General features: G+C 47.6%; 1 protein-coding gene across 1 annotated transcript in view; it reads right to left on the bottom strand.

The window, feature by feature from the left end:
- DDX41 (DEAD-box helicase 41) overlaps positions 1-18,023 on the bottom strand; it is a 153,224-nt gene that overhangs the window by 83,485 nt on the left and 51,716 nt on the right. Inside the window, exon 10 of the mRNA XM_063927969.1 lies at positions 11,005-11,167. Coding sequence (XP_063784039.1) covers positions 11,005-11,167 — 163 coding nt within the window. The remainder of the gene's footprint in view (positions 1-11,004; positions 11,168-18,023) is intronic.

Here is an 18,023-nt window from a genome sequence, read left to right as displayed (position 1 = left end):
AACTGGGGCTTGGAGGAGGGTCATAGGGGGAGGAGCCAGTACACACCATGTGATCCTAAAAGCTTACTTTTTGTGCCCTGTCTCCTGCGGAGCCGCTATTCCCCATGGTCCTGACGGAGTCCCCAGCATCCACTAGGACGTTAGAGAAACTATCGGTAGTTTTTTCACACCCCACATAATACCCCTTTTTGTGGTACTTGCAGTATCAGAGATATGCAAAGCCTCCTTCATTGCCGTGATCATATAATGTGTGGCCCTACTGGAAAATACGTTTGTTTCTTCACCGTCGACACTGGATTCAGTGTCAGTGTCTGGGTCTGTGTCGACCGACTGAGGTAAAGGGCGTTTTACAGCCCCTGACGGTGTCTGAGACGCCTGGACAGGTACTAACTGGTTTGCCGGCTGTCTCATGTCGTCAACCGACTTTTGTAGCGTGCTGACACTATCCCGTAATTCCATAAACAAAGCCATCCATTCTGGTGTCGACTCCCTAGGGGGTGACATCACCATTACAGGCAATTGCTCCGCCTCCATGCCAACATCGTCCTCATACATGACGACACACACGTACTGACACACAGCAGACACACAGGGAATGCTCTGATAGAAGACAGGACCCCACTAGCCCTTTGGGGAGACAGAGGGAGAGTTTGCCAGCACACACCCAAGCGCTATAAATATATATATAGGGACAACCTTAATAAGTGTGTTCCCTTTATAGCAGCTCAAATATTATAAATATCGCCAATAAGTGCCCCCCCTCTCTGTTTTTACCCTGTTTCTGTAGTGCAGTGCAGGGGAGAGTCCTGGGAGCCTTCCTCGCAGCGGAGCTGGGCAGGAAAATGGCGCTGTGTGCGGAGGAGAATAGGCCCCGCCCCCTTTTCGGCGGGCTTCTTCTCCCGGTTTTTTTTTGGAACCTGGCAGGGGTTAAATACATCCATATAGCCCCAGGGGCTATATGTGATATATTTTAGCCAGAATAGGTATATTACATTGCTGCCCAGGGCGCCCCCCCCAGCGCCCTGCACCCTCAGTGACCGCTGGTGTGAAGTGTGCGGAGAGCAATGGCGCACAGCTGCAGTGCTGTGCGCTACCTCATGAAGACTGAGACGTCTTCTGCCGCCGGTTTCTGGACCTCTTCTCTATTCGGCATCTGCAAGGGGGTCGGCGGCGCGGCTCCGGTGACCCATCCAGGCTGTACCTGTGATCGTCCCTCTGGAGCTAGTGTCCAGTAGCCTAAGAAGCAAATCCTTCCTGCACGCAGGTGAGTTCACTTCTTCTCCCCTAAGTCCCTCGTTGCAGTGAGCCTGTTGCCAGCAGGACTCACTGAACATAAAAAACCTAACAAACTTTTTCTAAGCAGCTCTTTAGGAGAGCCACCTAGATTGCACCCTGCTCGGACGGGCACAAAAACCTAACTGAGGCTTGGAGGAGGGTCATAGGGGGAGGAGCCAGTACACACCACCTAGTGGTCAAACTTTTAAATTTTGTGCCCTGTCTCCTGCGGAGCCGCTATTCCCCATGGTCCTGACGGAGTCCCAGCATCCACTAGGACGACAGAGAAAAATAATTAAATGTAGAATAATAAATGAAGTACAAATATATGGCGGTAACCAGAGATGGTCCTAGGCATAGGCAAAATAGGCAAATGCCTAGGGGCACAAGCAGTTTCTGCTGATTAAAATGATATGTGGCATGCCTATATTCTGTGTGTGACTATCTGCATACGAAATGCTACGTTACAATGGAAATCACTATAATGTAGCATTTTGTATACAGCCACAGTTGCACACACAGAATATGGGTGGTAATTCAGACCTGATCGGTAGGCAGCGATTTTTGCACTGCTGCCATCAGATAAGACACCGCCTACAAGGGGAGAGTATTTTAGCTGTGCAAGTGTGGGATCGCATGTGTAGCAGAGCTGCACAAACTGATTTTGTGCAGTCTCTGCGCAACACAGGACTTACTCAGCCGCTGCGATCACATCAGCCTGTCCGGGACCGGAATTGACGTCAGGAACCCTCCCTGCAAATGCCTGGACACGCCTGTGTTTTTCCAAACACTCCCAAAAAATGGTGAGTTGCCACCCACAAATGTCCTCTTCCTGCCAATCTCCTTGTGATCGCCCATGCGTTCAGAAATTTCGCACCATCACGTCGCTGACCGGCGATCCCCGTTGATGCGGTCCATCGCGCCTGTGCATTGCGGTGCATACGCAGTTCAGATCTGATCGCAGGCTGTGAGAAAAAGCAGCCTAGCGATCAGGTCTGAATCGGCCCATGGACATGTTACATATAATTTTAATCAGAAGCTGCTTGTTAGCCATATAGCAATGCAAATACAATGTATTTTTGGCAAAAAGGCGCTCGACTTTTCGGCAAAAAAGGCATCTCCTGCTGCATGGCGTATTGAGGCAAGATGTATGAGGACACATGTATCCAAGTAGAGGCAGAGGTCACAGTATTAGCAGCCAGGTCAGTGCTGAGTGGGTTGGTTGTGCAATGGTGTTCGGCATATGTGTAATGGGCATTGCGTGTGTCATGTATAACAATGCATTAATAATTTGTGGCATATGTGTAAGTAACATTATGTGTATAAAGGCATTAATAAAGGTTGGCATAATGTGTAAGGCGCATTATGTTTATAAGGACATTAATAATGTGTGTCATATGTGTAAGGGACATCACTGTGTGGTATTATGTGTATACATGCATTACTAATGTGTGGCATTATGTGTATAAGGTGCTCTATTGTGTTGAGCAACGTATAGAAAGGGAACTACTGTGTGGTTTAATGTGAACAAAGAGCAATATGGTGTGATGTAATGTGAATAAGGATCAATTCAGTGTGATGTAATGTGAATAAGGGGCACTAAGGATGACGAGAAACTAACATATATCTATATATATATCTATATATATCTATATATATATATCTATATATCTATATATATATATATCTATATATATCTATCTATATATATATATATATATATATATATATATATATAATGTAGATGTTGTTGGGCGGCACTCATACAGACTCCACGGCATGAGAAAAAAGTGAAAATTTTCACTTTTTTCTCATGCCGTGGAGTCTGTATGAGTGCCGCCCAACAACATCTACATAGTCTATCTGGGATTGCGTGCATCCCCCACAGGGAAGGCACCTCAGCAGTTGTGGTTTTTAGAGTGGAGTGCCGGGCCGTTTCCATTTGCTTTATATATATATATATATATATATATATATATATATATGGTAAAGTGTTTCTACTGTGTGATGTAACGTGAATAAGGGACACTATCGCATGGTATAATGTGAATAAAATTGCACTACTGTGTGGCCTAATTTAAATTGGGGGTATTATTGTGTGGCCATGCCCCTCACCATCAAGAACATACCCCTTTTTGGGCTGTTCGTCGAATGTGCGCACTGTTCCTATTTACAATATAGAGGGTAGGAGCACCAAAATGAGGACGGCTATGGGTGAGGGATGATGGTGCAGGAAAAGGTTTGCAAAGTCAGAGGTGGAATGGTGTGTGCAGTAATCGGCCACAAGAAAACACTGTAGCCAGTCTGATCACCTTCTTGGTGGCTAGCCACTTAGCAGGGATGAAACACCTTATTACGGGATGTAGTTAATATCCCACCGATATGGATCCTGGCGGTCAGAATACCAACGCCAGGACTATTCCCACTCGTGGGTGTCCACACCACCCATACAGTGGGAACAGAACCTGTGCGAGCACTTTCCCCGTTGCCGGCATTCTGTCGGTTGGGATCCCGGTGTCGGTATTCTGACCTCCAGGATCCCGGCTGCAGAGATTCTATCCCCAATCCCTTATTTATTTATTTTTAAATGTGTAGATGTTGTTTTGGTGGTGGTAGGTGTAAAGTATTAGATCTACACTAAAAAGGTCTATAGTCAATAGGTCTACCACTAACGGGTCAAAAAGTCGACATAGAATAGGTAGACAGTAGGAATGATCAACATGGTCAATAGGTCGACACAAATAAAAATAAGAATTTACTTACCGATAATTCTATTTCTCATAGTCCGTAGTGGATGCTGGGGACTCCGAAAGGACCATGGGGAATAGCGGCTCCGCAGGAGACTGGGCACAAAGTAAAAGCTTTAGGACTAGCTGGTGTGCACTGGCTCCTCCCCCTATGACCCTCCTCCAAGCCTCAGTTAGGATACTGTGCCCGGACGAGCGTACACAATAAGGAAGGATTTTGAATCCCGGGTAAGACTCATTACCAGCCACACCAATCACACCGTACAACTTGTGATCTGAACCCAGTTAACAGCATGATAACAGAAGGAGCCTCTGAAAAGATGGCTCACAACAACAATAACCCGATTTTTGTAACAATAACTATGTACAAGTAATGCAGACAATCCGCACTTGGGATGGGCGCCCAGCATCCACTACGGACTATGAGAAATAGAATTATCGGTAAGTAAATTCTTATTTTCTCTAACGTCCTAGTGGATGCTGGGGACTCCCAAAGGACCATGGGGATTATACCAAAGCTCCCAAACGGGCGGGAGAGTGCGGATGACTCTGCAGCACCGAATGAGAGAACTCCAGGTCCTCCTCAGCCAGGGTATCAGATTTGTAGAATTTAGCAAACGTGTTTGCCCCTGACCAAGTAGCTGCTCGGCAAAGTTGTAAAGCCGAGACCCCTCGGGCAGCCGCCCAAGATGAGCCCACTTTCCATGTGGAATGGGCTTTTACACATTTTGGCTGTGGCAGGCCTGCCACAGAATGTGCAAGCTGAATTGTACTGCAAATCCAACGAGCAATCGTCTGCTTAGAAGCAGGAGCACCCAGCTTGTTGGGTGCATACAGGATAAACAGCGAGTCAGATTTTCTGACTCCAGCCGTCCTGGAAACATATATTTTCAGGGCCCTGACTACGTCCAGCAACTTGGAATCCTCCAAGTCCCTAGTAGCCGCAGGCACCACAATAGGTTGGTTTAAGTGAAATGCTGAAAACACCTTAGGGAGAAATTGAGGACGAGTCCTCAATTCCGCCCTGTCCGAATGGAAAATCAGATAAGGGCTTTTACAGGATAAAGCCGCCAATTCTGACACGCGCCTGGCCCAGGCCAGGGCCAACAGCATGACCACTTTCCATGTGAGATATTTTAACTCCACAGATTTAAGTGGTTCAAACCAATGTGACTTTTAAAATCCCAAAAAAAAACTACATTGAGATCCCAAGTGCCACTGGAGGCACAAAAGGAGGCTGTATATGCAGTACCCCTTTTACAAACGTCTGAACTTCAGGGACTGAAGCTAGTTCTTTTTGGAAGAAAATTGACAGGGCCGAAATTTGAACCTTAATGGACCCCAATTTCAGGCCCATAGACACTCCTGTTTGCAGGAAATGTAGGAATCGACCCAGTTGAATTTCCACCGTCGGGCCTTACTGGCCTCGCATCACGCAACATATTTTCGCCAATTGCGGTAATAATGTTTTTGCGGTTACATCCTTCCTGGCTTTGATCAGGATAGGGATGACTTCATCCGGAATGCCCTTTTTCCTTCAGGATCCGGCGTTCAACCGCCATGCCGTCAAACGCAGCCGCGGTAAGTCTTGGAACAGACAGGGTCCTTGCTGGAGCAGGTCCCTTCTTAGAGGTAGAGGCCACGGATCCTCCGTGAGCATCTCTTGAAGTTCCGGTTACCAAGTCCTTCTTGGCCAATCCGGAGCCACGAATATAGTGCTTACTCCTCACCATCTTATCAATCTCAGTACCTTGGGTATGAGAGGCAGAGGAGGAAACACATACCCTGACTGGTACACCCACGGTGTTACCAGAGCGTCTACAGCTATTGCCTGAGGGTCCCTGGACCTGGCGCAATACCTGTCGAGTTTTTCCCAACGGTTTATAATCCTGTGGAAGACTTCTGGGTGAAGTCCCCACTCTCCCCGGGTGGAGGTCGTGCTGAGGAAGTCTGCTTCCCAGTTGTCCACTCCCGGAATGAATACTGCTGACAGTGCTATCCCATGATTTTCCGCCCAGCGAAGAATCCTTGCAGCTTCTGTCATTGCCCTTCTGCTTCTTGTGCCACCCTGTCTGTTTACGTGGGTGACTGCCGTGATGTTGTCCGACTGGATCAACACCGGCTGTCCTTGAAGCAAAGGTCTTGCTAAGCTTAGAGCATTGTAAATGTCCCTTAGCTTCAGGATATTTATGTGAAGTGATGTCTCCAGGCTTGACCATAAGTCCTGGATATTCCTTCCCTGTGTGACTGCTCCCCAGCCTCGCAGGCTGGCATCCGTGGTTACCAGGACCCAGTCCTGAATGCCGAATCTGCGGCCCTCTAGAAGATGAGCACTCTGCAACCACCACAGGAGGGACACCCTTGTCCTTGGTGACAGGGTTATCCGCTGATGCATCTGAAGATGCGACCCGGACCATTTGTCCAGCAGGTCCCACTGGAAAGTTCTTGCGTGGAATCTGCCAAATGGGATTGCTTCGTAGGAAGCCCCCATTTTACCCAGAACCCTTGTGCATTGATGCACTGAGACTTGGCTCGGTTTGAGGAGGTTCCTGACTAGCTCGGATAACTCCCTGGCTTTCTCCTCCGGGAGAAACACCTTTTTCTGGACTGTGTCCAGGATCATCCCTAGGAACAGAAGACACGTCGACGGAACCAGCTGCGATTTTGGAATATTGAGAATCCAATCGTGCTGCCGCAACACTATCTGAGATAGTGCTACACCGACCTCCAACTGTTCCCTGGATCTTACCCTTATCAGGGAATCGTCCAAGTAAGGGATAACTAAAATTCCCTTCCTTCGAAGGAACATCATCATTTCGGCCATTACCTTGGTAAAGACCCGGGGTGCCGTGGACCCTCCCTACGGCAGCGTCTGAACTGATAGTGACAGTTCTGTACCATAAACCTGAGGTACCCTTGGTGAGAAGGGTAAATTTTGACATGAAGGTAAGCATCCTTGATGTCCCGAGACATCATGTAGTCCCCTTCTTCCAGGTTCGCAATCACTGCTCTGAGTGACTCAATCTTGAATTTGAACCTCTGTATGTAAGTGTTCAAAGATTTTAGAATCGGTCTCACCGAGCCGTCTGGCTTCGGTACCACAATAGTGTGGAATAATACCCCGTTGAATGGCTTCCAAAACTGCCTCCCTGTCCGAGGGAGACGTCGGTAAAGTCGACTTTTGGAAACGGCGAGGGGGAGACGTCTCGAATTCCAATATGTACCCCTGAGATATTACCTGAAGGATCCAGGGGTCTACTTGCGAGTGAGCCCACTGCGCACTGAAATTCATTGAGAACGGGCCCCCACCGTGCCTGAGCTTGTAAAGCCCTAGCGTCATACTGAGGGCTTGGCAGAGGCTGGAAAGGGTTTCTGTTCCTGGGAACTGGCTGATCTCTGCAGCCTTTTTCCTCTCCCTCTGTCACGAGCAGAAAAGAGGAACCTTTTGTCCGCTTGCCAACAAAGGACTGCGCCTGATAATACGGCGTCTTATTTTGAGAGGCGACCTGGGGTACAAACGTGGATTTCCCAGCTGTTGCCGTGGCCACCAGGTCTAAAAGACCGACCCCAAATGTCCCCTTTCAAAGGCAATACTTCCAAATGACGTTTGGAATCCGCATCACCTGACCATTTTACTGGTAGAATTGGACAACGCACTTATACTTGATGCCAGTCGGCAATTATTCCGCTGTGCATCATGCATATATAGAAATGCATCTTTTAAATGCTCTATAGGCAATAATATACTATCCTTATCTAGGATATCAATATTTCCAGTCAGGGAATCCGACCATGCCAACCCAGCACTGCACCTCCAGGCTGAGGCGATAGCTGGTCGCAGTATAACACCAGTATGTGTGTAAATACCTTTTTTTGGATACCCTCCTGCTTTCTATCAGCAGGATCCTTAAGGGCGGCCATCTCATGAGAGGGTAGAGCCCTTGTTCTTACAAGCGTGTGAGCGCCTTATCCCCCCTAGGGGGTGTTTCCCAATGCATCCTAACCTCTGGCGGGAAAGGGTATGCAGCCAATACTTTTTAAGAAATTATTAATTGTTATCGGGGGGAAACCCACGCATCATCACACATTTTATTTCTCAGATTCAGGAAAACTACAGGTAGTTTTTCCCTCACCGAACATAATACCCCTTTTTTGGTGGTACTCGTATTATCAGAAATGTATAAAACATTTTCCATTGTCTCAATCATGTAACGTGTGGCCCTACTGGAAATCACGGTTGTCTCTTCACCGTCGACACAGGAGTCAGTATCCGTGTCGGCGTCTGTATCTGCCATCTGCCTGACGGCCTATGAGACGTCTGGACAGGCACAAGCTGAGTAGCCGGCTGTCTCATGTCAACCACTGTTTTTTATATAGAGCTGACACTGTCACGTAATTTTCAACAGTACATCCACTCAGGTGTCGACCCCCTAGGGGGTGACATCACTGTTACAGACACTCTGCTCCGCCTCCACATCATTTTCCTCCTCATACATGTCGACACACACGTACCGACACCCAGCACACACACAGGGAATGCTCTGATAGAGGACAGGACCCACTTAGCCCTTTGGGGAGACAGAGGGAGAGTTTGCCAGCACACACCAGAGCGCTATATATGTATAGGGACAACCTTACAATAAGTGTCTATCCCTTATAGCTGCTTATATCTGTTATTTTGCCAAATAAGTGCCCCCCTCTCTTTTTTACCCTGTTTCTGTAGTTGCAGGATGCAGGGGAGATTCTGGGAGCCTTCCTACCAGCGGAGCTGTGTGGGAAAAATGGCGCTGTGTGCTGAGGAGATAGGCCCCGCCCCCTTCACGGCGGGCTCTTCTCCCGCTTTTTACTGGAAAACTGGCAGGGGTTAAATACATCCATATAGCCCAGGAGCTATATGTGATGTATTTTTCGCCAACTAAGGTAAATTCATTGCTTCCCAGGACGCCCCCCCCCAGTGTCCTGCACCCTCAGTGACCGGAGTGTGAAGTGTGCTGAGAGCAATGGCGCACAGCTGCAGTGCTGTGCGCTACCTTATGAAGACAGGAAAGTCTTCTGCCGCCGATTTATGGACCTCTTCTTGCTTCAGCATCTGTAAGGGGGCCGGCGGCGCGGCTCCGGGACCCATCCATGGCTGGGCCTGTGATCGTCCCTCTGGAGCTAATGTCCAGTAGCCTAAGAAACCCAATCCACTCTGCACGCAGGTGAGTTCGTTTCTCTCCCCTAAGTCCCTCGATGCAGTGAGCCTGTTGCCAGCAGGTCTCACTGAAAATAAAAAACCTATTTAAACTTTTACTCTAAGCAGCTCAGGAGAGCCACCTAGATTGCACCCTTCTCGTTCGGGCACAAAATCTAACTGGGGCTTGGAGGAGGGTCATAGGGGGAGGAGCCAGTGCACACCAGCTAGTCCTAAAGCTTTTACTTTGTGCCCAGTCTCCTGCGGAGCCGCTATTCCCCATGGTCCTTTCGGAGTCCCCAGCATCCACTAGGACGTTAGAGAAAAGTGGACACTTTTTTAGAATGTTTTCTGGAGTGTTTTATCAGTTTTCTTCCACAAACAAGCCCCATTAGTGTACAGAGTCCGCTCACATTGCTCACGTCATTCGTCACGATTCGGGCAAAGTTACTTCTCCCAATCGTAGTCCACATGGATAAAGTATGGGGGGAAAAAAGAGAAAAAGTGTGTGTCTACCATGTGTGTGTCGACCACTGTCATGTCGACCTTTTGACCCTGTTGACCTAATACACGCCTACCATTAGTGGTGGACCTATTGACTGTAGACCATTTTAGCGTAGAGCTATAGTCTGGATACCTGCTCGGAAGTATTACTATAATGAGGGGGGGGGGGGGATTGATGTAATGTGTGTGTGATGGGGGCGATTGTTGTAGTGCACGTGAATCTTTATTGGCATAATGGGGTTGGTCATAATGTAATGTCAGTGGTAATTATTGAGGTAATGCGAGCGCGAATATAATGTTGAGGGTCATAGAAATAGGCCTGTATGTTAAATGTGAATGTTCTTGATTTAATGTTCCCGATGGCAGAGCTCGTAAAGGATTTATGAGCTGCTTGATTTTCCAGAAGGTGAAAATTATTTGCCTCTTTTCCAGGGCCCCAACATTCCAGGATCCAGCCAAAGTAGCAACTGAGCAGAAGACTTTAGTGAACAATGTAAGGTAGGGTAGAGACTGTCTACCAACTGTCTGCATTCTGGAAGGTCTGTCTTGCACACTCAGGAATCTGCTGTAACTATAGGCAAAGTCAGGAGGTAAGGCTCTCTTCATGCTGCTCTGCTGGAGGAAGGAACCACATGCATGGTGAACCTGTGGAGCGCAGTACACAGTATGGGTCAGCGTATGTTCGAGTGGCAGTGGCTGGAGAAGGGCCTGACACTGACCAAATGGAAAGCTCCACTTCTTCCGTATTGGTTATTCCCACATGTGGCTGCATGTAGACACAGGTCCTGTTGATTTAATTCTAGCAACTAGCAACCATGGGGCAACTTTCTGAAAATTTTCCACAGCCACTTTAAATTCTATGGGGGATTTTCAATTGTTCGAAAAGTCGGTTGGGTGTATGTTTTTTCCTGTCTATTAGATAGGAAAAAACAGACACCCAACTGACTTTTCAAACAACTGAATAACACCCCCCCCCCCCAACCCCACCTCCCCCCTCATAATCTGCCACTGCAAATAGGACAGTATAATAAGTAATGATGCTTCCAATAGAAACCGGTTAAATGGTAACTTATATGTCCAAGTTTTAAGTCTGGTTGTTAATTCAAGTCATATTTTCACCATTTCAAATATTTTGCTTTGTTCCAAGAAGTACTTAAGACCACAGATTTTGTAAGAGAAATGTAATGCCTACCAAACATTATAGTAAATTAAATAATAATCATTCCCAGAAGAGCAGCAGTATATTTTGACATCTGTCAGCACCAGAAGAAGTGGAAATGATACATTAACTGGAGCAGTGGTTACCTTGAAGTATGAAAATATTGTCCTAATGTCCTCTTCAAATCCCATGTCAATCATACGATCAGCCTCATCCAGAGCCAAGTACCTGCAGATGTCCAGACTCACCATCTTCTTCTGTAGGAGGTCCATGAGTCGGCCAGGGGTTGCTACCATCATGTGCACACCCCTACAGAGAGAAGGATAAAATGTATAATTTATTATTGCTTATTTGTGCAGTGGCACCAGATTACGCAGACTATAGCAAATGGTCCATATCAGTCCTTGCCCATCTGAAACTAAGGGGACGATTGTTTTCCCCCATGGCTGTCCCTAGTGGATGAAGCAATTCAGTTGATGCTCCAGGGGAGGAGGACGACAACACATTTCTTCCCACAGCCTGCAGAGGTAGTGAGAAGAAATGTGTGAAAAGTCCATGGTTTGCGCACCCTAACAAGGACTTTAGATGGGTTTAGTCACTATTCTATTCTGGTGCCTGAAACAATTGAATAGCTTCATCTGGCACCCAAAACAATTGAATTCCCCCTTTACACAGTTTAAATTAGGTCTTCCAACAGCACTGTGGTCATTGGTCGGATTACAAACATAGCACCATCTGTGGGGAATATGCATTTTCTTTCCAGATGGGTTTACTCCCCCAGTTCATACTGGTAGGTTAACTGGCTTCTGATTAAACTCTTGCATGGTTTTTTTTGTGCGGTAGAGAATACAGATTGTATCTCTACCAGGGCAGAAACTGATGTGAATGATTAAATACTCTTTAAGATGCTTGGTAATAAGGGGTGCTACATAAATAAAAGGCTAAGAAATATACCACCACACATACACTATGATCCATTTCATCAAGAGCCAATTATACCTCAAGAATGTTTATGGAATGTGTGAGGAAACCTGTTCACTGTGCAATCAACAGAACAACATCCAAACACCACACAGACAGTGCAGTGGTTTGATTCAAACCCATGGCCCTAGCCCTGTAGCAGATATGTCCTTCTGACAACCAGGTGTATTTTATCATCATTCATTTCAACATTCCACTATAGCACATAAAATAATTAATAGAGAGCCTAGTCAAGTGCCATGGAGCAGGACAGACATACTGCACCAAAGAACTTGCAATTCATACATTAAAAGAACCATTTGAATTAGACTCAGCCATTGACGATTCTATCTGTAACAATGACCGAAAGAAAACTTCCAGACTCCTTTCAGACCAAATGAAATCTTATAGCAAGTGTAGAAGTCGCCATTACCAGTGGGGAAACAAGCCTGGTAGACTGTTAGCCAAAACACTTCGGGAACGACGGGCGATCACTTTTATTCCCACCATAAAAGACACCCAGGGTCACACACACTATGAAACACGGAAAATAGCTGAAGCTTTCAATTCCTACTATACCAAGTTGTATAATCTATCGGGAAGAAGGAGGGTGACTGACGATTTGACCCATCAAACGTCGATCGCCTCCTATTTACAATCCTTTAACTCTCATACTCTTTCTCAGGAAGATGTTGATTTTCTCGATGAACCCTTTCTCACTGAGGAAGTAGTTAAAGTCATTCATTCTTCTCCTTTAGGCAAAAGTCCAGGGCCCGATGGCTTTTCTACGGCATATTACAAAGCATTTAAAGAAAAATGAGCTCCCCTTCTCACACGGGCATTTAATTCCATATCTGACACATCCCACTTCTCCAAACAGACTCTGAAAGTGCACATTACTGTTATCCCGAAGGAAGGCAAGGACCTCAGCTCCTGCTCCAGCTATAGGCCAATCTCTTTATTGAATATTGATTTAAATAAGAATTTACTTACCGATAATTCTATTTCTCGTAGTCCGTAGTGGATGCTGGGGACTCCGTCAGGACCATGGGGATTAGCGGCTCCGCAGGAGACAGGGCACAAAAGTAAAAGCTTTAGGATCAGGTGGTGTGCACTGGCTCCTCCCCCTATGACCCTCCTCCAAGCCTCAGTTAGGATACTGTGCCCGGACGAGCGTACACAATAAGGAAGGATTTTGAATCCCGGGTAAGACTCATACCAGCCACACCAATCACACTGTACAACCTGTGATCTGAACCCAGTTAACAGCATGATAACAGCGGAGCATCTGAAAAGATGGCTCACAACAATAATAACCCGATTTTTGTAACAATAACTATGTACAAGTATTGCAGACAATCCGCACTTGGGATGGGCGCCCAGCATCCACTACGGACTACGAGAAATAGAATTATCGGTAAGTAAATTCTTATTTTCTCTGACGTCCTAAGTGGATGCTGGGGACTCCGTCAGGACCATGGGGATTATACCAAAGCTCCCAAACGGGCGGGAGAGTGCGGATGACTCTGCAGCACCGAATGAGAGAACTCCAGGTCCTCCTCAGTCAGGGTGTGCCCCTGACCAAGTATCAGCTCGGCAAAGTTGTAAAGCCGAGACCCCTCGGGCAGCCGCCCAAGATGAGCCCACCTTCCTTGTGGAATGGGCATTTACATATTTTGGCTGTGGCAGGCCTGCCACAGAATGTGCAAGCTGAATTGTACTACACATCCAACTAGCAATCGTCTGCTTAGAAGCAAGAGCACCCAGTTTGTTGGGTGCATACAGGATAACAGCAAGTCAGTTTTCCTGACTCCAGCCGTCCTGGAAACTATATTTTCAGGGCCCTGACAACATCTAGCAACTTGGAGTCCTCCAAGTCCCTAGTAGCCGCAGGTACCACAATAAGCTGGTTCGGGTGAAACACTGACACCACCTTAGGGAGAAACTGGGGATGAGTCCGCAGCTCTGCCCTGTCCGAATGGACAATCAGATATGGGCTTTTGTGAGACAAAGCCGCCAATTCTGACACTCGCCTGGCCGAGGCCAGGGCCAACATCATGGTCACTTTCCATGTGAGATATTTCAAATCCACAGATTTGAGCGGTTTAAACCAATGTGATTTTAGGAATCCCAGAACTACGTTGAGATCCCACAGTGCCACTGGAGGCACAAAAGGGGGTTGTATATGCAGTACTCCCTTGACAAACTTCTGGACTTCAGGAACTGAAGCCAATTCTTTCTGGAAGAAAATCGACAGGGCCGAAATTTGAACCTTAATGGACCCCAATTTGAGGCCCATAGACACTCCTGTTTGCAGGAAATGCAGGAAACGACCGAGTTGAAATTTCTTCATGGGGCCTTCCTGGCCTCACACCACGCAACATATTTTCGCCACATGTGGTGATAATGTTGTGCGGTCACCTCCTTCCTGGCTTTGACCAGGGTAGGAATGATCTCTTCCGGAATGCCTTTTTCCCTTAGGATCCGGCATTCAACCGCCATGCCGTCAAACGCAGCCGCGGTAAGTCTTGGAACAGACATGGTACTTGCTGAAGCAAGTCCCTTCTTAGCGGCAGAGGCCATGAGTCCTCTGTGAGCATCTCTTGAAGTTCCGGGTACCAAGTCCTTCTTGGCCAATCCGGAGCCACGAGTATAGTTCTTACTCCTCTACGTCTTATAATTCTCAATACCTTGGGTATGAGAAGCAGAGGAGGGAAGACATACACCGACTGGTACACCCACGGTGTTACCAGAACGTCCACAGCTATTGCCTGAGGGTCTTTTGACCTGGCGCAATACTTGTCCAGTTTTTTGTTCAGGCGGGACGCCAGCATGTCCACCTTTGGTCTTTTCCAACGGTTCACAATCATGTGGAAGACTTCCCGATGAAGTCCCCACTCTCCCGGGTTAAGGTTGTGCCTGCTGAGGAAGTCTGCTTCCCAGTTGTCCACTCCCGGAATGAACACTGCTGACAGTGCTATCACATGATTTTCCGCCTAGCGAAAAATCCTTGCAGTTTCTGCCATTGCCCTCCTGCTTCTTGTGCCGCCCTGTCTGTTTACGTGGGCGACTGCCGTGATGTTGTCCCACTGGATCAATACCGGCTGACCTTGAAGCAGAGGTCTTGCTAAGCTTAGAGCATTGTAAATTGCCCTTAGCTCCAGTATATTTATGTGGAGAAAAATCTCCAGACTTGATCACACTCCCTGGAAATTTTTTTCCCTGTGTGACTGCTCCCCAGCCTCTCAGGCTGGCCTCCGTGGTCACCAGCATCCAATCCTGAATGCCGAATCTGCGGCCCTCTAGAAGATGAGCACTCTGTAACCACCACAGGAGAGACACCCTTGTCCTTGGAGATAGGGTTATCCGCTGATGCATCTGAAAATGCGATCCGGACCATTTGTCCAGCAGATCCCACTGAAAAGTTCTTGCGTGGAATCTGCCGAATAGAATCGCTTCGTAATAAGCCACCATTTTTCCCAGGACTCTTGTGCAATGATGCACTGACACTTTTCCTGGTTTTAGGAGGTTCCTGACTAGCTCGGATAACTCCCTGGCTTTCTCCTCCGGGAGAAACACCTTTTTCTGGACTGTGTCCAGAACCATCCCTAGGAACAGCAGACGTGTCGTCGGAAACGGCTGCGATTTTGGATATTTAGAATCCACCCGTGCTGTCGTAGAACTACTTGAGATAGTGCTACTCCGACTTCCAACTGTTCTCTGGACCTTGCCCTTATCAGGAGATCGTCCAAGTAAGGGATAATTAAGACGCCTTTTCTTTGAAGAAGAATCATCATTTCGGCCATTACTTTGGTAAAGACCCGGGGTGCCGTGGACAATCCAAACGGCAGCGTCTGAAACTGATAGTGACAGTTCCGTACCACGAACCTGAGGTACCCTTGGTGAGAAGGGCAATTTGGGACATGGAGGTAAGCATCCTTGATGTCCAGGGACACCATATAGTCCCCTTCTTCCTGGTTCGCTATCACTGCTCTGAGTGACTCCATCTTGATTTGAACCTTTGTATGTAAGTGTTCAAAGATTTCCCATTTAGAATAGGTCTCACCGAGCCGTCTGGCTTCAGTACCACAATATAGTGTGGAATAATACCCCTTTCCTTGTTGTAGGAGGGGTACTTTGATTATCACCTGCTGGGAATACAGCTTGTGAATTGTTTCCAATACTGCCTCCCTGTCGGAGGAAGACGTTGGTAAAGCAGACATCAGGAGCCTGCGAGGGGGAGACGTCTCGAATTTCCAGTCTGTACCCCTGGGATACTACTTGTAGGATCCAGGGGTCCACTTGCGAGTGAGCCCACTACGCGCTGAAACTCTTGAGACGACCCCCCACCGCACTTGAGTCCGCTTGTACGGCCCCAGCGTCATGCTGAGGACTTGGCAGAAGCTGTGGAGGGCTTCTGTTCCTGGGAATGGGCTGACTGCTGCAGTCTTCTTCCCTTTCCTCTATCCCTGGGCAGATATGACTGGCCTTTTGCCCGCTTGCCCTTATGGGGACGAAAGGACTGAGGCTGAAAAGACGGTGTCTTTTTCTGCTGAGATGTGATTTGGGGTAAAAAAAGGTGGATTTTCCAGCTGTTGCCGAGGCCACCAGGTCCGATGGACCGACCCCAAATAACTCCTCCCCTTTATACGGCAATACTTCCATGTGCCGTTTGGAATCTGCATCACCTGACCACTGTCGTGTCCATAAACATCTTCTGGCAGATATGGACATCGCACTTACTCTTGATGCCAGAGTACAAATATCCCTCTGTGCATCTCGCATATATAGAAATGCATCCTTTAAATGCTCTATAGTCAATAAAATACTGTCCCTGTCAAGGGTATCAATATTTTCAGTCAGGGAATCCGACCAAGCCACCCCAGCGCTGCACATCCAGGCTGAGGCGATCGCTGGTCGCAGTATAACACCAGTATGTGTGTATATACCTTTTTAGGATATTTTCCAGCCTCTCAGCTGGCTCCTTGAGGGCGGCCCTATCTGGAGACGGTACCGCCACTTGTTTTGATAAGCGTGTGAGCGCCTTATCCACCCTAAAGGGTGTTTCCCAACGCGCCCTAACTTCTGGCGGGAAAGGGTATACCGCCAATAATTTTCTATCGGGGGAAACCCACGCATCATCACACACTTCATTTAATTTATCTGATTCAGGAAAAACTACAGGTAGTTTTTTCACACCCCACATAATACCCTTCTTGTGGTACTTGTAGTATCAGAAATATGTAACACCTCCTTCATTGCCCTTAACATGTAACGTGTGGCCCTAAAGGAAAATACGTTTGTTTCTTCACCGTCGACACTGGAGTCAGTGTCCGTGTCTGTGTCTACCGACTGAGGTAAATGAGCGTTTTACAGCCCCTGACGGTGTTTGAGACGCCTGGACAGGTACTAATTTGTTTGCCGGCCGTCTCATGTCGTCAACCGACCTTGCAGCGTGTTGACATTATCACGTAATTCCTTAAATAAGCCATCCATTCCGGTGTCGACTCCCTAGAGAGTGACATCACCATTTCAGGCAATTGCTCCGCCTCCTCACCAACATCGTCCTCATACATGTCGACACACACGTACCGACACACAGCACACACACAGGGAATGCTCTGATAGAGAACAGGACCCCACTAGCCCTTTGGGGAGACAGAGGGAGAGTTTGCCAGCACACACCAAAAACGCTATAATTATACAGGGACAACCTTTATATAAGTGTTTTTCCCTTATAGCATTTTAATATATATATATACACACATATCGCCAAATAAGTGCCCCCCCTCTCTGTTTTAACCCTGTTTCTGTAGTGCAGTGCAGGGGAGAGCCTGGGAGCCTTCCCACCAGCATTTCTGTGAGGGAAAATGGCGCTGTGTGCTGAGGAGAATAGGCCCCGCCCCCTTTTCGACGGGCTTCTTCTCCCGTTTTTCTGAGACCTGGCAGGGGTTAAATACATCCATATAGCCCCCAGGGGCTATATGTGATGTATTTTTAGCCAGAATAAGGTACTATCATTGCTGCCCAGGGCGCCCCCCCCCAGCGCCCTGCACCCTCAGTGACCGCTGCTATGAAGTGTGCTGACAACAATGGCGCACAGCTGCAGTGCTGTGCGCTACCTTATGAAGACTGAAGAGTCTTCTGCCGCCGTTTCTGGACCTTCACTTTTCGGCATCTGCAAGGGGGGTCGGCGGCGCGGCTC

The sequence above is a fragment of the Pseudophryne corroboree genome, chromosome 6 (genome assembly GCF_028390025.1).
Source record: "Pseudophryne corroboree isolate aPseCor3 chromosome 6, aPseCor3.hap2, whole genome shotgun sequence".
NCBI lineage: Eukaryota > Metazoa > Chordata > Amphibia > Anura > Myobatrachidae > Pseudophryne > Pseudophryne corroboree.
The sequence above is the reverse complement of the archived record's forward strand: the minus strand, read 5'-3'. Positions and strand labels throughout refer to the sequence as shown.